Source organism: Hyla sarda, chromosome 5 (assembly GCF_029499605.1).
Source record: "Hyla sarda isolate aHylSar1 chromosome 5, aHylSar1.hap1, whole genome shotgun sequence".
Lineage (NCBI taxonomy): Eukaryota > Metazoa > Chordata > Amphibia > Anura > Hylidae > Hyla > Hyla sarda.
The window spans coordinates 147,120,279-147,142,493 of NC_079193.1; the positions used below are offsets into that span (position 1 = coordinate 147,120,279).

The 22,215-nt window shown below is 44.8% G+C and overlaps 1 protein-coding gene across 3 annotated transcripts; it reads right to left on the reverse strand.

Moving 5' to 3' along the window:
* Positions 1-373: 373 nt before the first annotated feature.
* Positions 374-21,984, reverse strand: LOC130272597 (probable G-protein coupled receptor 141). Of its 3 annotated transcripts, none has more exons than XR_008843634.1 (3): positions 21,930-21,984; positions 757-1,777; positions 374-707 (listed from the first exon to the last, which is right to left on the reverse strand). XR_008843634.1 is itself a non-coding variant. In XM_056518434.1 (2 exons), exons 1-2 carry the CDS (start codon positions 21,975-21,977, stop codon positions 869-871), a joined length of 957 nt encoding a protein of 318 aa, XP_056374409.1. In that variant the 5' UTR covers positions 21,978-21,984; the 3' UTR covers positions 374-868. The 3 variants fall into 3 exon arrangements, 1 of the variants encoding a protein (XP_056374409.1); XR_008843635.1 differs by lacking the exon at positions 21,930-21,984 and adding an exon at positions 19,720-19,795; XM_056518434.1 differs by having other exon boundaries at positions 374-1,777.
* Between the last annotated feature and the right edge of the window lie 231 nt (positions 21,985-22,215).

Genomic DNA, 22,215 nt, shown 5'->3' on the forward strand with positions numbered 1-22,215 from the left:
GGCTATGCACTCTGCACCTGGCTCTGTACCACATCAGAGGGCATCATGGGATAGAAAAAGTCAGATGTGCTCAGTCACAAATGAGTATTGAAGATCTGATTCTCTTAAAGGAGTACTCCGCCCCTAGATAACTTATTCCCTATCCAAATCCAGCAGCGGGCCCCCCACGATCTCCGTGCTGCACCCGGCGTTCATTTAAAGCATCGGGTTCAGCGCCGGAGGCTCGTGACATCACGGCTGTGCCCCACTCGTGATGTCACGGCCATGCCCCTTCAATGCAAGTCTATGGGAGGGGTGTGACGGCCATCACTCCCCTTCCATAGACTTTAATTGAGGCGGCATGGCCATGACATTTTAAGCGGGGCGTGACGTCACGAGCCTCCGCCTCGCATCACCAGTCATCCGACACAGAGCGAAGATTGCTTCGTGCACCGGATGTCTGTGGTGCGGCAGCCGAGATCATGGGGGTCCCCTTTGCGTAGGGGATAAGATGTCTAGGGGCGGAGTACCCCTTTAATGCTAGTCTAGACGTACGTGTAAATTCATGAGCCTGACAGTTCCTGTTCACACACACTATATCAGCATTCCTGGTTTTCACATTGTACATGACGTTTTGGAGTGATTTGGGATGAGCATTCATTTATTTTTTATTTTGTATTGTCTGAACATGTACTCTTTGTATTGTAAAGTGCTGCACAATATGTTATCTGTGTATATTAATAAGGATTAGCATTGCTATCTTAGATGTATGTTTACAGGAAACGGTCCTTTTATCAAGAAATTAGAAACAGGAAACTGGTCAGTGTGATATTATCACCTGGGTGTAATGTTGTATGGTCACAAAAGAGTCAATCACAGGCATTTCATGTCATGTGCTAAAACATTTTCGGGAAACAGTTTGTACTGAAAATGACAGAAGATCCAAACAGCTTAGGGCTGTTATGCCTAGAAAAATCTCATTGTAATAAAAGCAGTCACTGGTGTGATGTAAAAAGTACACCCGAAACATATGATAAGGAACGAAGCAAATGATCATGACCAAAATGAAAAATAAACTCTTCAGCTGAGCCCAGAATTCTTGGTGATCTAAAGCTGTGCCTTTTAGTTTCTTTCCAATCTTCACAATGATGAAAACTTGCACAATGAGAAGAATACATACCACAAGGAACATGACAGTAACTGCAATGTAGTTCAAGACAGCCACAAAAGGTTTGTTGATTTCCTTGTGAAAGTTGAAACACTCTTTAGGCCCATATTTTTTGCTGTCTGTACCATACTGAAGTAAGATCACAGGCAAAACCACTAGCAATATCACAATCCATACAGTGGCACTGGCCACCACCGAATGCATTTTCCTGTAGAACTCAATCTTGTCTTTATGTTTAAAGTAACTTATATATCTGATGATGAGCAAAGCGACATAAAATATAAATGAAAGATACATGTGGATATGTATCATGGCACTTATAAACCTGCAAAATTCAAATGAAAATGTCCATTCTTGCTGAATGTAATACGCAATCCGAAAGGGAACCGTGAGAATAAAGACGCCATGGATAACTAGTAGGTTGATTATTGCAGTGATGGTCACAGAACGAGTATTGGTTCTACACAACAGAGATAGCATTATAATGATTCCAATGGTGCCACCAATGATTACTGAGGTGTAGATAGCGATTAGGATGCCATTTGCAGTATCAGGCTGTATAAAACAGGTTGTCTTATTAGAGGTCGCATTGACAACATTAACCATTTTGTCCATCATTTGATTAGTTATCTATAAAAAGAAAAACACAATGAAACCAGTATGAATACACAGCTGTCATTTTTTTAAAATGTTCTGACAGATCATATAAAAATCTTCTGTACCTACCTTTAAAATTTTATTTAAAAATGGCATTATAAAGATTAATCCTGAAGGGTACTAAGGTGATATTAGTGCTCTTCCTGTTGTTATTGAAACCCTAAGAGCCTCCTTCATGGTGCTCTGCTATTTCTCACTTTCTCCATTTTAGGGGGCAGAGCTGAAATGTTTTCCAGTAGTACACACACAAGTTCTTCCTCCCTTATTACTCTAACTAATCACAGCACAGCACTTACTTCTCTCGGCTATGCCATGCAGGTGAAAGTGCACCAAAAAGGCTTGCATTGTGCCGGCGGATGATTTATGCAGTATACAGCTATAGATGGCATGTGGGGGGGAAAAGGGGTTACTGAAACATTGGCGTGGCAAAGTGCTTTGAGCAGAAAGGAATTAACAGCAGGAAAGAAAGGAAATGGTTGCCTAAGCACAGCTGTTGCTGTTGAGATTGTCTTCTCGAGACGAGATCAGTGATGTAAAGGGGATCTTATATTACTGCTAATTACTCATGAGATAAGGCAGCAGTGAGCCTTTTTTAGACACAGTAGTTTTCTGCTGTGTTATGTAAAATATCCAGGAACTGATGGATCTTAGTGTTGTGTGGAGAACAGACCTCATGTTTTCCTTATGGCTGCATGAACTGTGCAGCCATACATCAATTTCTTCTATTGTATTTTAAAGGGAACCAAGAAGTAGATTTTACCATATATAAGGCTTGACAACGCGTTATACATGGTAAAAACTTTATCCGCACCAACCCTCAGAGGATGTTTTTCCCCCAGGGATGGTTAGGATATAAACTACCCCCTGGTTGCCCCACAAGTAGTCCCCTTGGCAGGGAGTTATACTTACTGGGTCCTGTCACTCTGGCTGTGGTCCTGTCCTCTTGGCTTAATTGACAGCTCGCATCACCACTCTGCTCCCTAAGCACGCAGAGCAGAGCAGTGACGTGAGCTGTCAATCAAGCCAAGGGGAAAGGACCATGATTTGGGGAATGAGACCTGGCAATTTTAATTCCTTGCCCAGGGGACTACTTACAGGGCAGCCAAGGGGTGGAGTGGGACTTTATATCTTCATATCCTTACCATCTCTGTGGGCAAAAACGTTCCCCGGGGATGGTCAGGATAAAGATTTTAGCATATAAAGTGGGGCAAAAAAGTATTTAGTCACCCACCAATTGTGCAAGTTCTCCCACTTAAGAAGATGAGAGAGTCGTGTAATTTTCGCCATAGGTATACCTCAAATATAAGAGACATAATGAGAAAAAAATCACATTGTCTGATTTTTTAAGAATTTATTTGCAAATGATGGTGGAAAATAAGTATTTGGTAACCTACAAGCAAGCAAGATTTCTGGCTCTCACAGACCTGTAACTTCATCTTTAAGAGTCTTCTCTGTCCTCCACTCGTAATGGCACCTGTTTGAACTTGTTATCAGTATAAAATACACCTGTCCACAACCTCAAACAGTCACACTCCAAACTCCACTATGGCCAAGACCAAAGAGCTGTCGAAGGACACCAGAAACAAAATTACAGACCTGCACTAGGCTGTGAAGACTGAATCTGCAATAGGCAAGTAGTTTGGTGTGAAGAAATCAGCTGTGGGAGCAATTATTAGAAAATGGAAGACATACAAGGCCACTGATAATCTCCCTCAATCTGGGGCTCACCCAGTGGTGTCAAAATGATCACAAGAACGATAAGCAAAAGTCCCAGAACCACAAGGGGGGGCATAGTGAATGACCTGCAGAGAGCTGGGACCAAAGAAACAAAGGCTGCCATCAGTAGGGGTGCAATACAGTTCCCGTATATGTTTTCAATGTGAAAACCGTATGGAACCGTATTGAAAACCGTATGCATTGACTCTCCATTGAAAACCATATGCCAAACGATGCATCTGGTTGCATCCATTTTGCGTCGTGTACGGTATTGTCAATTTTTTTCCCGTACCCAAAACCATAGCCTACCACGGTTTTTGGTCCGAGTGAAAAACCGTATTAAACCGTATATGTATTTTTTTTAACATGGGAGTCAATGGGAACCGTACAGAACCGTATGTGCGTACGGTTCCATCCGGCTTGCACTATACGGGTTTTGACTTTGCACAGCTTTTTTTCTTTGAATTTCAATCAAACAAGTGAAACTTTATTCATAATGGAGTGAAAAGTTAAAAACGTATACCGTATATACTCGAGTATAAGCCGACCCGAATATAAGCCGAGGCCCCTAATTTCACTCCAAAAACCCAGGAAAAGTTATTGACTCGACTATAAGCCTAGGGTGGGAAATACATCATCCCCCCTGTCATCATCCCCCCCTGTCATCATCCAGACCCCCGTCATTAACACCCTCATCATTATCACCCTGTCATCATCCCCCCCTTTATCATCACCGCCTGTCATCATCCCCCCCTGTCATCATCCCACCCACTTCATCATCACTGCCTGTCATCATCCCACCCCCTCTTCATCATCACCACCTGTCATCATCCCCTTATCATCCCACACCCCCCCTTCATCATCCCCTTGTCATTATTCCACCCACCTTCATCATTCCCTTATCATCCCACACCCCCCTTCATCATCCCCTTGTCATTATCCACCCCCCTTCATCATCCCCTTGTCATTATCCACCCCCCCTTCATCATCCCCTTGTCATCATCCCACACCCCCCCTTCATCATCCCATTGTCATCATCACACCCCCCCTTCATCATCACCACATGTCATCAGCCCCTCCCCCCACCCCTTCATCATCACCGCTTGTCAATGTCTGATACAGTGGTCTTCAACCTGCGGACCTCCAGATGTTTCAAAACTACAACTCCCAGCATGCCCGGGCAGCCATCGCCTGTCCGGGCTTGCTGGGAGTTGTAGTTTTGAAACATCTGGAGGTCTGCAGGTTGAAGACCACTGTGGCCCCCTCTCACCCCCTTTAGTTCTGTACTCGCCTCCGCTCGGCGGAACGTTAGGGTGCGCTGGTCCAGGCCATCTGTGCTGCAGGGACCGTCCGGTGTAGAGGGTTAGTCGTTCTGGGCTGTCCATCTTCACCGGGGGGACTCTTCTACGCGCTTAGGGCCCGGAATAGAGATGTTGCCTTGACGACGATGCACAGGGACGTTACTTATGAACGTCCCTGTGCGTCGTCGTCAAGGCAACGTGACTATTCCAGGGCCGGGCCCGAAGCGTGGAAGGGAGGCCCCCCCGGTGAAGATGGACAGCCTAGAATGACTATCCCTCCGCACCGGACTGTCCCTGCAGCACAGATGGCCCGGACCAGCTCACCCTAACGTCCCGCCGAGCGGAGGTGAGTACAGAACTAAAGGGGGTGAGGGCGGGGGGGGGGCTGGATGATGTCGAAGGCCGCAGTGGTTTTCAACCTGCGGACCTCCAGATGTTTCACAACTACAACAGTTGTAGTTTTGAAACATCTGGAGGTCTGCAGGTTGAAGACCACTGAGGGCGGAGAGTTCACTCGAGTATAAGCCGAGGGGGGTCTTTTTTTAATTTATTTATTATTTTATTTTTTTTACGGATGCAACCGGACATAATTTTTCAATCCAAATACGTTTTTAACCGTATACGGGTTAACATTGGTACACATGTTTTGATACAGTTCAGTCCGGTTTTGAGGAATCTGTTTTTCATCAAAAACCTGATAGGGGAACTGTATTGCAAAAACGTGATGTGAATGCACCCTAACACACTACATCACCAGGGACTCAAATCATGCAGTGCCAGATGTGTCCCCCTGCTTAAGCCAGTACATGTCCGGGCCTGTCTTAAGTTTGCTAAAGAGCAATTGGATGATCCAGAAGAGGATTGGGAGAATGTCATATGGTAAGATGAAACCAAAGTAGAACTGTTTGGTAAAAACTCAACTCGAGGAGAAAGAATGCTGAGTTGCATCCAAAGAATACCATACCTAATGTGAAGCATGGGGGTGGAAACATCATGCTTTGGGGCTGTTTTTCTAAGGGACCAGGACAACTGCTCCGTGTAAAGGAAAGAATGAATAGGGCCATGTATCGTGAGATTTTGAGTGAAAACCTCCTTCCAACAGCAAGGGCATTTAAGATGAAACATGATTGGTTCTCTCAGCATGACAATGATCCCAAACACACCACCTGGGCAATGAACGAGTGGCTTCGTAAGAAATATTTCAAGGTCCTAAAGTGGCCTAGACAGTCTCCAGATCTCAACCCCATTGAAAACCTTTGGAGGGAGTTTAATGTCTGTGTTGCCCAGCTATAGCCCCAAAAAATGCACTGCTCTAGAGGAGATCTTAATGGAGGAATGGGCCAAAATATCAGCAACAGTGTGTGAAACCTTGTAAAGACTTACAGAAAACGTTTGACCTCTGTCATTGCCAACAAAGGGTATATAACAAAGTATTGAGATGAACTTTTGTTATTGACCAAATACTTATTTTCCACCATAATTTGCAAATAAATTATTTAAAAAATCCGACAATGTGATTTTATGGATTTTTTTTTTCTCATTCGGTCTCTCATAGTTGAGGTATACCTATGATGAAAATTACTGGCCTCTCTCATCTTTTTAAGTGGGAGAACTTGCACAATTGGTGGCTGACTAAATACTTTTTTTGCCCCACTGCATAACGCGCGGTCAAGTGTTATAAATGGCAAAATCTGCTGCTTGGTTCCCTTTAAAGGGGTACTCCTGTGGAAAACTTGTGTTTTTAAATCAACTGTTGCCAGAAATTTAAAACCAGTCCTCAAGGTACAATTAAGAAGGATAAAAAGAATAAAGAGGATAAAAACAGTAAAAGGGAGAAGAAAAAAAAAAAGAAGGAGAATAGGTCCAGTATATATTATTAATTGGTATTTATTAGATTAGATAGTAGATGCAGTAATTTATTTAAAAAGTAGATACAGTAATTTATTTAAAAATAAAGGACAGCCTAAAAGCCCCAGCAGGGCCCTTGCATGGGGTATAGGGGTCCAAAAAATGAGTAAAAGGTAATAATAAAAAATGATAAATAAAGGGGTGAATAAAAAGGGATGTGCTGTATATCGGGGCAGTTAATAGTCTCTGTAGGTCATGTTATCACCAGATTAGTAGTTACTACAGTAAATTGTGGGTGCATACAATTAATGAGTAGCACAGTGGGGAATAGCGCTTGAAAATAGAGTTTATCACAGTTGAGTTGTAATGTTCAGCGGCAATGATGTAACGCAATTTATTCATAAGTGGAAGTAAAAGTTCATTCAAAGATAGAGGATACACAGTTGCTGTAGAATTAGTGTAGCGATGTTGCACAGTTGCTGTAGAATTAGTGTAGCGATGTTGCACAGTTGCTGTAGAATTAGTGTAGCGATGTTGCACAGTTGCTGTAGAATTAGTGTAGCGATGTTGCACAGTTGCTGTAGAATTAGTGTAGCGATGTTGTTATAGTTCATTCATAGGTAGGAGATACAAAATAGCTGTAGAAGTACAATGTAGCAGTGTATCAGGGTATCGTGCTGTGCCTGGTCGACTCCTGGAGGTGACAGATCAGGCTGGCACAGCTAGGCAGTCGGCACAAGGAGATACCTGTCTAACGGCTGGCTGATTGGGTCCTGGGCTGGCACGGCTGGCGTCCGGCCTTTTGGGGCAGATGTCCAGGATCCTAGTTTGCCGTGATTCGCTCCGGAACTGGTTGCGGAGTGATGAGTTGTGTTGGCGTCTGCGTGTCTGAACAGAGCGCTTGACTGTGCGCGTGATGCGGTGGTCACTAAACTACGGGCATCCAGCAGTTGCAAATGCAGGTATGACAAATCAGTTCAAGATGCTGGTTTACAGCAGATGGGGGAGGCTATACGCGTTTCAAGGCCTCGGGCCTTTTCTTCAGTAGCCATAGGGATTTTTGTTCAGACACACAGACACGTGGACGCCAACACAGCTCATCACTCCCGCAACCAGCTCCGGAGCGAATCACGGCAAACTAGGATTCTGGACATCTACCCCAAAAGGCCGGACGCCAGCCGTGCCAGCCCAGGACCCAATCAGCCTGTAGTCAGACAGGTATCTCCTTGTGCCAACTGCCTAGCTGTGCCAGCCTGATCTGTCCCCTCCAGGAGTCGGTGAGTGGTGCTGTGCACCAAACCCTATTACAAGGAGCTGACCAGGCACAGCACGATACACTGGTACACTGCTACATTATACTTCTACAGCTATTTTGTATCTCCTACCTATGAATGAACTATAACAACATTGTTACACTAATTCTACAGCAACTGTGCAACATCGCTACACTAATTCTACAGCAACTGTGCAACTTCGCTACACTAATTCTACAGCAACTGTGCAACATCGCTACACTAATTCTACAGCAACTGTGTATCCTTTATCTATGAATGAACTTTTACTTCCACTTATGAATAAATTGCGACAAATCATTGCCGCTGAACATTACAACTGAACTGTGATAAACTCTATTTTCAAGCGCTATTCCCCATTGTGCTACTCATGAATTGTATGCACCCACAATTTACTGTATGAACTACTAATCTGGTGATAACATCTACATCAGAGACTATTAACTGCCCCGATATACAGCACATCCCTTTTTATTCACCCCTTTATTTATCATTTTTTTATTATTATATTTTACTCATTTTTTGGACCCCTATACCCCATGCAAGGGCCCTGCTGGGGCTTTCAGGCTGTCCTTTATTTTTAAATAAATTACTGTATCTACTTTTTAAATAAATTACTGCATCTACTATCTAATCTAATAAATACCAATTAATAATATATACTGGACCTATTCTCCTTTTTTTTCTCACTTTTATTCTTTTTATCCTCTTTATCCTTTTTATCCTTCTTAATTGTACCTTGAGGACTGGTTTTATATAAATTTCATTTATATACCTCCAATCACATATTTTACTATAGGCCTTTTTGGGTAAAGGTAACACCTTTAACCTCAGGTACAATCTGTCCCTGAGTGAGCTACACAAACTTTATAGATTTGTAAATTACTTCTATTAAAAAATCTTAATCCCCCAAGTACTTTTTAGGGGCTGTATACTACAGAGGAAATGCTTTTCTTTTTGGATTTCTCTTATGTCACAACCACAGTGCTCTCTGCTGACCTCTGCTGTCCATTTTATGAACTGTCCAGAGCAGGAGAAAATCCTCATAGCAAACATATGCTGCCCTGAACAGTTCCTAAAATGGACAGCAGAGGTCACTGTGGTCGTGACATAATAGAAATCCAAAAAGAAAAGCATTTCCTCTGTTGTATACAGCTCCTAAAAAGTTCTGGAAGGATTAAAAAAATTTTTATAGAAGTAATTTACAAATCTGTTTAACTTTCTGGCACCAGTTGATTTAAAAAAAAAAGTTTTCCACGGGAGTAACCCTTTAACCGATTGCCGTCTAAGGATGAGCCGGCTCGTCCTGAGACAGCAACCGTTGTATGGCGTGGGCTCCCGACTCGAGCCTGCGTCATATGAAAACCACATTGATCTGTATGAGAATGACAATTATTTCTTGGGTTTCACCGTAGATTTTTAGGTATAATGACTGATGTCATTACAAAGTAGAACTGGTGGTGCAAAAATAAGCCATAATATGGATTTTTAGGTGCAAAATTGAAAGGGTTATGATTTTTAAAAGGAAAGGAGGAAAAAACTAAAGTGCAAAAATGGAAAATCCCTGCATCCTTACGGGATTAAAAGTTACATTTTCTGTAATGCATATCCTCAATACTTACACACTAACCCTTTTACAAAAGAGACCGTTTTCTTCTGCCTACCTGCCTCAGCTACTATTCTGATCCTGCCACCTGCCTGATGCCACACATCTGATGCCAAGTTCTCCTTTTTTCACCCACCTTCGTCACCGGGTACTGGTATTGCCACCCACCGCAACATTCTGTCACGGGGTCACTTTCAGGACTCCTGATACTGCTGATGCCACCTCTAGGCTGTCTCATACTGCCACCATATGTTCTCCTAATGCTGAGGAAAACTCCAGGCTGTCTGATTCTGCCACCATGTGTTCTTCTCATGCTGCTGCCACTTCCAGGCTGTGTCATTCAGCCATTATATGGTCTCCGCATGCTGCCTCATTCTGCAACTATTCTCCTCACGCTTCCGCCACCCCCACACTGTGTCATTCAGCCATTATATGGTCTCCTCATGCTGCCGCAAAGCCAACTCAAGGCTGTGTCATTCAGCCACTATATGGTCTCCTCATGCTTCTGCCACCTCCAGGCTGTGTCACTGTACTGCCATGTGGTCTCCTCATGCTGCTGGCACATTAAATAAAACTTTTTAGGTTCATCTATTTGAAATCTTCAATTTTAATGTTAAAAAATATCTTTAATCTTTTCAATTGTGAGGCCCTAGGGTCTTGTCAGGCTTTTGCCACCTCCAGGCTTGGTCATTCAGCCACTATATGGTCTCCTCATGCTGCTGCCACTCCACACTGTGTCATTCAGCTACTATATGGTTTCCTCATACTGATGCCACCTCCGGGCTCTGTCAGCGGCGTCTAGAGGGACATTTAAACCATCCCTGGTGGTCCAGTGGGGTGGATGGCCCCCCACAGCGCGATCGCATGGGGGGGCATCCACTGCTGAGGTAGCCGGAGGGCTTACCTCCCGTCCTATGCTGGCTGCTGGGCTGTAAATGTTAAATTGATCAATCAAGCGCAAAGCACACAGATCAATGGGGTTCTATGAAACCACATTGATCTGCATGAGGAATCTGATGATTCCTCCTAAAAGTCCCCAAAGTGGACTAAAAGTGTAAAAAAAATTGAATGAAAAGTAAAAAAAAACACACCCATTAACCCATTCCTTATTAAAAGTTTAAATCACTCCCCTTTTCCCATATTCCTTTAAAAAAATATGTAACCATAATAAAAATGTGGTCTCCTCATGCTGCTGCCAACTCCAGGCTGTGCCATTCAGACACTATATGGTCTCCTCATACTTCAACCAACTCCAGGCTGTGTCATTCATGCAATATATGGTTTACTGATGCTGCTGGGCCTGGGTTTGGGAATAAAAATATTGTTATGTAGCACTAGCTACCCAAAATCTTTGGTTTAAATTTCAGAATTCCTCTTTTAATCTTAGGGATTGTGAAACCCTAGTGTCTACTCATGCTGGTGCCAACTCCTGGCTGTGCCATTCAGACACTATATGGTCTCCTCATGCTTCAGCCAACTCCAGACTGTGTAATTTAGGTAATATATGGTTGACTGATGCTGCTTGGCCTTGGTCTAAGAATAACATTTTTTGTTATGGTAGCACTAGCTAGCCAAAATCTTCGGTTTAAATTTCAGAATTCCTCTTTTAATCTTAGGGATTGTGAAGCCCTAGTGTCTACTCATGCTGCTGCCAACTTCTGGCTGTGCCATTCAGACACTATACAGTCTCCTCATGCTTCAGCCAACTCTAGGCTGTGTCATTCAGGCAATATATGGTATACTGATGCTGCTGGGCCTGTGTCTGGGCCTAAAAATTGTTTTAAGGTAGCACTAGCTACCATACATCTTCAATTTAAATTTCAAAATTCATCTTTTAATCTTAGGGATTGTGAAGCCCTAGTGTCTACTCATGCTGCTGCCAGATCCAGGTTGTATCATTCAGCCACTATATGGTCTACTCATGCTTTAGCCTCAATCAAGCTGTGTCATTCAGCCACTATATGGTCTCCTCATACTGATGCCACCTCCAGGCTCTGTCATTGTGCCACTCTGCAGCAGTGATTCTAAAATCGATGCCTGTAATCTGCATGTCATACTGACTAACAGTATTATTTCACTACCCCAGCACACTCCATATGCATGTTAGAACATAGCAAAGTGTTCTACACCCCTAAAAGTTTGCTCATCTCTAACCTACAGAATAAAGAGAAGGTATCATTTCTACCAAAAAATGTACTGCGTAGAAATGGAAGCCCCCAAAAGTAAAAAAAAAATTGTTTTTTTTTCAATCATGTCGCACAATGATTTTTTTTTTCTTGGTTTCGTCGTAGATTTTTGGGTAAAAAGACTGATGTCATTACAATGTAGAATTGGTGGCACAAAAAATAAGCCATCATATTTTTTGGTGCAAAATTGAAAGGGTTATGATTTTTAAAAGGTAAGGAGGAAAAAATGAAAGTGCAAAAACAGAAAAACACGTGGTCCTTAAGGGGTTAAAGAGGTTGTTCAGGAAAAGAAACAGCCTGTATATGGCTATAATAAATCAATTTACTAATATAGTGTTATTCGCAGTAGTGAACAGATCTCCCACATGAGCAGAGCTGTCTGGCTTGTATCTGGGACATCAAATCATACTCTCTGAATGCAGTCTTTCCTGTCTCTGCTCCCACCTTTCCTCTTGTCTGCCCAGGATGAGACCATTGATTTGATGGGGGAACTCATATAACTGCTTATTAGACTGATGAATCATTACAATAGTGATCATTACAAGACAGTTGTCACGATGCCGGCTGGCAGGTAGTGGATCCTCTGTGCCAGAGAGGGATTGGCGTGGACCGTGCTAGTGGACCGGTTCTAAGCCACTACTGGTTTTCACCAGAGCCCGCCGCAAAGCGGGATGGTCTTGCTGCGGCGGTAGTGACCAGGTCGTATCCACTAGCAACGGCTCACCTCTCTGGCTGCTGAAGATAGGCGCGGTACAAGGGAGTAGGCAAAAGCAAGGTCGGACGTAGCAGAAGGTCGGGGCAGGCAGCAAGGATCGTAGTCAGGGGCAACGGCAGAAGGTCTGGAAACACAGGCAAGGAACACACAAGGAACGCTTTCACTGGCACTAAGGCAACAAGATCCGGCAAGGGAGTGCAGGGGAAGTGAGGTGATATAGGGAAGTGCACAGGTGAACACACTAATTGGAACCACTGCGCCAATCAGCGGCGCAGTGGCCCTTTAAATCGCAGAGACCCGGCGCGCGCGCGCCCTAGGGAGCGGGGCCGCGCGCGCCGGGACAGAACAGACGGAGAGCGAGTCAGGTAGGGGAGCCGGGGTGCGCATCGCGAGCGGGCGCTACCCGCATCGCGAATCGCATCCCGGCTGGCAGCGGAATCGCAGCGCCCCGGGTCAGAGGACGTGACCGGAGCGCTGCCGCGGGGAGAGTGAAGCGAGCGCTCCGGGGAGGAGCGGGGACCCGGAGCGCTCGGCGTAACAGTACCCCCCCCCTTGGGTCTCCCCCTCTTCTTAGAGCCTGAGAACCTGAGGAGCAGACTTTTGTCTAGGATGTTGTCCTCAGGTTCCCAGGATCTCTCTTCAGGACCACAACCCTCCCAGTCCACTAAAAAAAAATTTTTCCCTCTGACCTTTTTGGCAGCTAAAATTTCTTTGACCGAGAAGATGTCCGAGGAGCCGGAAACAGGAGTGGGAGGAACAGATTTGGGAGAAAAACGGTTGAGGATGAGTGGTTTGAGAAGAGAGACGTGAAAGGCATTAGGGATACGAAGAGAGGGAGGAAGAAGAAGTTTATAAGAGACAGGATTAATTTGACACAAAATTTTGAAAGGACCAAGATAGCGTGGTCCCAACTTGTAGCTAGGGACACGGAAGCGGACATATTTAGCGGAGAGCCATACCTTGTCTCCAGGGGAAAAAACGGGGGGAGCTCTTCTTTTCTTATCCGCGAACTTCTTCATGCGTGATGAAGCCTGTAAGAGAGAATTTTGGGTCTCTCTCCATATGATGGAAAGGTCACGAGAAATTTCATCCACAGCGGGCAGACCAGAGGGCAAGGGAGTAGGGAGGGGGGGAAGAGGGTGACGGCCGTACACCACGAAAAATGGGGATTTGGAGGAAGACTCAGAGACCCTGAAGTTATACGAGAATTCGGCCCATGGGAGGAGATCTGCCCAGTCATCCTGGCGGGAGGAAACAAAATGTCGCAAATAATCACCCAAGATCTGGTTAATCCTTTCTACTTGTCCATTGGACTGGGGATGATATGCAGAAGAAAAATTTAATTTAATCTTGAGTTGTTTACAGAGAGCCCTCCAGAATTTAGACACGAATTGGACGCCTCTATCCGAGACAATCTGCGTAGGCAACCCGTGAAGACGAAAAATGTGTACAAAAAATTGTTTAGCCAACTGAGGCGCAGAAGGAAGACCAGGAAGAGGGATGAAATGTGCCATTTTGGAGAATCGATCAACGACCACCCAAATAACAGTGTTGCCACGGGAAGGGGGTAAATCAGTAATAAAATCCATACCAATCAGAGACCAAGGCTGTTCGGGGACAGGCAGAGGATGAAGAAAACCAGCGGGCTTCTGGCGAGGAGTCTTATCCCGGGCACAGATAGTGCAGGCTCGCACAAAGTCCACAACATCCGTCTCCAGAGTCGGCCACCAATAGAAGCGGGAGATGAGTTGCACAGATTTCTTGATACCCGCATGACCTGCGAGATGGGAGGAGTGACCCCATTTGAGGATTCCGAGGCGTTGGCGAGGAGAAACAAAGGTCTTTCCTGGAGGAGTCTGCCTGATGGAGGCAGGAGAAGTGGAGATCAGGCAGTCAGGTGGAATGATGTGTTGCGGAGAGAGTTCAACTTCTGAGGCATCCGAGGAACGAGAGAGAGCATCGGCCCTAATGTTCTTATCGGCAGGACGAAAGTGAATCTCAAAATTAAATCGGGCAAAGAACAGAGACCACCGGGCCTGGCGAGGATTCAGCCGTTGGGCAGACTGGAGGTAGGAGAGGTTCTTGTGGTCGGTGTAGATAATAACAGGAGAACTTGATCCCTCCAGCAGATGCCTCCATTCCTCAAGTGCTAATTTAATGGCTAGAAGCTCTCGATCCCCGATGGAGTAGTTCCTCTCCGCTGGAGAGAAGGTCCTAGAGAAAAAACCACAAGTGACAGCATGCCCGGAAGAATTTTTTTGTAGAAGAACAGCTCCAGCTCCCACTGATGAGGCATCAACCTCCAATAGGAAGGGTTTGGAAGGGTCAGGTCTGGAGAGGACGGGAGCCGAAGAAAAGGCAGACTTGAGTCGTTTAAAGGCGTCTTCTGCTTGAGGAGGCCAGGACTTGGGATCAGCATTTTTTTTGGTTAAAGCCACGATAGGAGCCACAATGGTAGAAAAATGTGGAATAAATTGCCTGTAATAATTGGCGAACCCCAAAAAGCGTTGGATAGCACGGAGTCCGGAGGGGCGTGGCCAATCTAAGACGGCAGAGAGTTTGTCTGGATCCATCTGTAGTCCCTGGCCAGAGACCAAATATCCTAGAAAAGGAAGAGATTGGCATTCAAACAGACATTTCTCAATTTTGGCATAGAGTTGGTTGTCACGAAGTCTCTGAAGAACCATACGGACATGCTGGCGGTGTTCTTCTAGATTGGCAGAAAAAATTAGGATATCGTCCAGATATACAACAACACAGGAGTACAACAGATCACGAAAAATTTCATTGACAAAGTCTTGGAAGACGGCAGGGGCGTTGCACAGTCCAAAGGGCATGACCAGATACTCAAAGTGTCCATCTCTGGTGTTAAATGCCGTTTTCCACTCGTCCCCCTCTCTGATGCGGATGAGGTTATAGGCGCCTCTTAAGTCCAATTTAGTGAAGATGTGGGCACCTTGGAGGCGATCAAAGAGTTCAGAGATGAGGGGTAAGGGGTAGCGGTTCTTAACCGTGATTTTATTAAGACCGCGGTAGTCAATGCAAGGACGTAGGGAGCCATCTTTTTTGGACACAAAGAAAAATCCGGCTCCGGCAGGAGAGGAGGATTTACGGATAAAGCCCTTTTTTAGATTCTCCTGGACGTATTCGGACATGGCAAGAGTCTCTGGGGCAGAGAGAGGATAAATTCTGCCCCGGGGTGGAGTAGTGCCCGGGAGGAGGTCGATAGGGCAATCATAAGGCCTGTGAGGAGGTAGAGTCTCAGCTTGTTTTTTGCAGAAAACATCCGCGAAGTCCATATAGGCCTTAGGGAGACCGGTTACTGGAGGAACCACAGAGTTACGGCAAGGGTTACTGGGAACCGGTTTTAGACAGTTCTTGGAACAAGAGGACCCCCAACTCTTGATCTCCCCAGTGGACCAATCCAGGGTAGGGGAATGAAGTTGAAGCCAGGGAAGTCCAAGGAGAATTTCCGAGGTGCAATTGGGGAGGACCAAAAGTTCAATCCTCTCATGATGAGATCCGATGCTCATAAGAAGGGGCTCCGTGCGGAAACGTATGGTACAGTCCAATCTTTCATTATTTACACAATTGATGTAGAGGGGTCTGGCGAGACTGGTCACCGGGATGTTGAACCTGTTGACGAGAGAGGCCAAAATAAAATTTCCTGCAGATCCAGAGTCCAAGAAGGCCACTGTAGAGAAGGAGAAGGCAGAGGCAGACATCCGCACAGGCACAGTAAGACGTGGAGAAGCAGAGTAGACATCAAGGACTGTTTCACCTTTGTGCGGAGTCAGCGTACGTCTTTCCAGGCGGGGAGGACGGATAGGACAATCTCTCAGGAAGTGTTCGGTACTAGCACAGTACAGGCAGAGGTTCTCCATACGGCGTCGTGTCCTCTCTTGAGGTGTCAGGCGAGACCGGTCGACCTGCATAGCCTCCACGGCGGGAGGCACAGGAACAGATTGCAGGGGACCAGAGGAGAGAGGAGCCGAGGAGAAGAAACGCCTCGTGCGAACAGAGTCCATATCTTGGCGGAGTTCCTGACGCCTTTCGGAAAAACGCATGTCAATGCGAGTGGCTAGGTGAATAAGTTCATGTAGATTAGCAGGAATTTCTCGTGCGGCCAGAACATCTTTAATGTTGCTGGATAGGCCTTTTTTGAAGGTCGCGCAGAGGGCCTCATTATTCCAGGACAATTCTGAAGCAAGGGTACGGAATTGTACGGCATACTCGCCAACGGAAGAATTACCCTGGACCAGGTTCAACAGGGCAGTCTCAGCAGAAGAGGCTCGGGCAGGTTCCTCAAAGACACTTCGGATTTCCGAGAAGAAGGAGTGTACAGAGGCAGTGACGGGGTCATTGCGGTCCCAGAGCGGTGTGGCCCATGACAGGGCTTTTCCGGACAGAAGGCTGACTACGAAAGCCACCTTAGACCTTTCAGTGGGAAACAGGTCCGACATCATCTCCAGATGCAGGGAACATTGGGAAAGAAAGCCACGGCAAAACTTAGAGTCCCCATCAAATTTATCCGGCAAGGATAAGCGTATCCCAGGAGCGGCCACTCGCTGCGGAGGAGGTGCAGGAGCTGGCGGAGGAGATGACTGCTGAAGCTGTGGTAGTAACTGTTGTAGCATAACGGTCAGTTGAGACAGCTGTTGGCCTTGTTGCGCTATCTGTTGTGACTGCTGGGCGACCACCGTGGTGAGGTCAGCGACAACTGGCAGAGGAACTTCAGCGGGATCCATGGCCGGATCTACTGTCACGATGCCGGCTGGCAGGTAGTGGATCCTCTGTGCCAGAGAGGGATTGGCGTGGACCGTGCTAGTGGACCGGTTCTAAGCCACTACTGGTTTTCACCAGAGCCCGCCGCAAAGCGGGATGGTCTTGCTGCGGCGGTAGTGACCAGGTCGTATCCACTAGCAACGGCTCACCTCTCTGGCTGCTGAAGATAGGCGCGGTACAAGGGAGTAGGCAAAAGCAAGGTCGGACGTAGCAGAAGGTCGGGGCAGGCAGCAAGGATCGTAGTCAGGGGCAACGGCAGAAGGTCTGGAAACACAGGCAAGGAACACACAAGGAACGCTTTCACTGGCACTAAGGCAACAAGATCCGGCAAGGGAGTGCAGGGGAAGTGAGGTGATATAGGGAAGTGCACAGGTGAACACACTAATTGGAACCACTGCGCCAATCAGCGGCGCAGTGGCCCTTTAAATCGCAGAGACCCGGCGCGCGCGCGCCCTAGGGAGCGGGGCCGCGCGCGCCGGGACAGAACAGACGGAGAGCGAGTCAGGTAGGGGAGCCGGGGTGCGCATCGCGAGCGGGCGCTACCCGCATCGCGAATCGCATCCCGGCTGGCAGCGGAATCGCAGCGCCCCGGGTCAGAGGACGTGACCGGAGCGCTGCCGCGGGGAGAGTGAAGCGAGCGCTCCGGGGAGGAGCGGGGACCCGGAGCGCTCGGCGTAACAACAGTAGTGAACCTGTTCTAACAGAAACTACTGTGATTGAGAAAGGCTCACTCCGTGTGTAGAGAAGAGCAGAGCATTTATCTTGTCACGATTTTGTAAAATTTTATCATCCTCCCAGTTCACTGCCCCCATCATGAACCCCCCCCCCCCCCCCCCGCCATTATTTTTATTATTTTTTGTTTCCTACCTTGATATTGCTCTGTATTTTCTGCTCAGTAAGATTCACAGACTGGGAAGGTGCGTTACCCAGCAGGCGTGACATGATCTGAAGCCATACAGGTGAGAACTTCATCCCTCACTCTGCTACACACAGCTCAGAGCAGTTCGGTGTGAGATGAGCTATGATTGGATAAGGCTTCACACATATCCCTCAGCACTCCAGACTGCATTTCCTGATTTTGGACTTCTGCCAGGCCTGCAGGAGTCCAAAGTCTGTGCAATTGATCAGGGGAAATGTGCTCTGGACAAGCAGGGAGACACTTAGTGGCAGCTTTTTAAACACAAATAAAACAGAAAACGTCATTTTTTGAGCAAAGTACATTAGAAAAATAGTGCAATAGTACATAGTGCAATAGTAAAAAAAAAATTATTGACAGTGCCAATTTAAGGCATATTGCCCAGTTCATGACAATGAATTCAATGTGGTTACTGTCAATTTTATAGAAAGTATTGCTAAAAATTACACAAAGGTTTGGCACACATAAAAAAAAAAGAGAAAACTACTGTATCTATAAATGCCAGACTTTGGTACCAGCCAGTTTAAATGAAATGATAGAATGTTCCCTTTGAATCATGTCTTCTATCTGCTCCCTAATAACTACTCGGGGGAGGTATTCATCAAGAGTGGGGTAGGAGCACGTCTTCTACTTCATTAATTTGTGTGGTGGAAACTGTGTACCTGCACCAAATATATTACATGGTACTGGTCAAGTAATAAATATGATGCTGATGACATTTCTTACTTCAGTACCTCCACTTTGTTTGGTGATCCCTCTGTGACTTTTTAACCTGTGCGACTTTTAAATAATGCTGTCCACAGACAGTTCTGTAAGCCAAGTCTGGTGCTGGTGTAGATTTGTGCCTCAGGGCTGGTGTAGATTTGTGCCTCAGTTTGCGCAGTTGCGCCAAAAGATGTGACAAACTGAAAAGCCGCACATCATAAATCCCTTACCACTGCATGATATCAGCTGAAATCGTGACTTAGTAGGTTATTTTTGAAAAACCTTCTAAAGCAAAATTCACAATTAAAAGTCTGTGAAAACAGCATCTGAGACAAAATGTGCAACAAATCTACTCCACAAAACCAGGGTAAAGTCAATAATAAATTCCCCTACACATTTTTATTGTGTTTATAATTGTCATGATGTTTTCCTTATGTATTTGCATGATCCTTTATACAAGTTTTACTGATACTGTACTTTTAGTGATACTTTGTAATTTATGATAGGATATATATTTTCCAACCTTTTTTAGAAGCATAGGGGGAGATTTATCATTGCCTTCCTAAAAAAAAGTTTTGGCTGTAATTTGGTGAAAATACCAGCCATGAACATTGTGTGAACATGGCTTCAAATATTTAGCTTTGTAGTAAGATGCATTATCATCCTAAAAAGAAAAGACTTCATTTATCACAAAACCTACTTTCAATTGATAAAAAAAACAAGAAGAAAAATGTCTGTGTGCACTTGTGATTGAGGTAATGTGTATCATTATCTGCTTGACCAATGCAAATTGGTGATTCATCATCCAGTCATCGGATTGTTGGAACCCCCCTCACGTACTCCACCTGCGGTCTCCAAAACAGAGCCTGACTCTTCTCGCTGGGCACCTTCCAAGATGAACTGGGGTCAGCATTGACGGGAAAGTCCTATGGCAGGTGATTGATAGTGTTGAGCGGCATAGGCCATATTCGAATTCGCGAATATTCGCGAATATATGGACGAATATTCGTCATATATTCGCGAATATTCGCATATTCGTTATATTTTCGTTTTATTTTCGCATATGCGAAATTTCGCGTATGCGGAAATTATCATATGTGAAAATTGACATATAGGAAATTCGCATACTCGAAAATTCGCATATGTGAAAATTAGCATACACTAATTTTCGCATATGCGAATTTTCGCACGCCAGTCTCACACAGTAGTATTAGAGCCTTCTTTACACCACACAAGCTGGAAGCAGAGAGGGGTGATCACTGTGATGTGTACTGTGAAGAAAAAAAAAAAAAAAAAAAAATTAAAATTCGTAATTACGAATATATAGCGCTATATTCGCGAAATTCGCGAATTCGCGAATATGCGATATTCGCGAATAATATTCGAATTGCGAATATTCGCGAGCAACACTAGTGATTGACTGAGGGGCCCAAAAAAAATTATAAAAGCAATTTTATAAACTATGTATACCCCAATAAAAATTACACCCCAAAAAAGCGCCGATATGGTTAAGTTGAGGGGGAAAAAAAGGTTTAGGCTCCCTTTTTTCATAAAGCCAGTTTTGATATCACTAAAATTTGCAAAAATACTTAAAGGGGTACTCCGCTGCTCAGTGTTTGAAATAAACTGTTCCGATCGCTGGAGCCAGCACCGAAAGCTCGTGACATCATAGCCCTGCCCCCTCATGACGTCACGCCCCTCTCCCTCAATGCAAGTCTATGGGAGGGGGCGTGATGGACATGATGTCATGAGGGGCGGGGCTATTATATCACGAGCTCCTGGCACCGGCTCCAGTGTTTGGAACAGTTTGATCCAAACGCTGAGCAGTGGAGTACCCCTTTAAAAGTAAAACAACAAACAAAAAAACAACAACAGTTAAAGCACAAACATATCAATCTCTCTAAGGCTGCTTTCACATCACGACTTCCCCATCTGACTTGAGTAAACGATTTTATAACTTAAAATCGTATGAAATCGCATATAAAGTTGGATCCATTGACCTCCATTAAAAAATCGGATCCATTACACACATCCGATTTGATCCACATCCTATTTCCCACGATTTTTGTTCGGGTCTGAAATCAGGTTTGACCACAATTTCAGACCTGAACAAAAATCGTGTGAAATCGGATGCAGATCAAATCGGATGTGTGTAATGGATCCGATTTTTTAATGGAGGTCAATGGATCCGACTTTATATACGATTTCATATGATTTTAAGTTGTTAAATCGTTTACTCAAGTCGGATGGAGAAATCGTGATGTGAACACAGCCTAAGCCAAATACTTGAGTGATATGTCAATAGCAATTAATCACAGCTCAGCTTTCATTTTACCAGAGCTCATTCTTATGAAAGCTGAGCAGCGGTTGGTTGCTATGAGCAAATCACTTTAGTTTTTTTTTTTTTTTTTTTTTTTGGACAGATCATAATGTACATTATGCCATTGAAAATACAACTTGTCTTGCACAAAAAAACCTATCTTTTATTTTGATCTTATTTTTCAATATACAAATTAGGCCAGAAATAGGTGAGCCTCAAGGAGTTAAGAATAATCTAATTGTCCTAGCATACTGCACACCAATAATATACTTTAAAATCCTGACAATCAGTATTTCCATAAACATACATTTCTACTATGTGACAATAGGCTACTAAAATCAGTGTACAGTGAGGAAGAAAGATGCATAGTAAAATTAGAAGGTTTTCCTTCTTACTGTAGACCCTTAGTTTGTAGCAAACCCTCTCCCCCCTGCTGGGCATGTCACCAGCCTCATTTACTATTGTAAAAGCACAAATTCCTCCACCGTAGTGCCTCTCAATCCCTTCGCTATGCTGGAGGAATTGGTGCTTTTATATTTGAAGTTGACGTGCAGGCACCAACATCGCTCTTTTTCATTGTTACACTTGGTTGAGTGTAACTCCATGTGGTATGCGCCACTTGAATTTTATCTATTCTGGTCGCCTAAACGGTATCACCCTACGGAGCGCTAGTATGTAACAATAGACATAATATTAAGTATAATTGAATTATTGAAATCAGAGAATAATACTTACGACTTTGATTGTTGTCCCCAGCTGTCCTGTACCATCACAAGTTCTCATAAACTGTTTCTGCTACTTCCTGAATACATTCAGATAACCACATATGAAAAAGAAATACTTCTCCAAAAACAAGCACCCGAGTGCAACCTGAAATAAGGAATATACAAAGCACAGACATGTTCTAGCACTGCTTTATCACCTGGGGTACACCTGCAAAATTGCATGCACATTGTTTTTTTGTTTTGTGCATTGACTGACACCAATAATATAATTTAAATTTGCACAATTTTTAAGTGTC

Coding starts and splice junctions, on each gene's coding strand:
- LOC130272597 (XM_056518434.1), bottom strand. CDS start 21,977: ATGAGAACTTGTGATGGTACAGGACAGCTGGGGACAACAATCAAAGTC. Junction 1,778..21,929: donor TGGGGACAACAATCAAAGTC/GTAAGTATTATT, acceptor TTCTTTTTATAG/ATAACTAATCAAATGATGGA.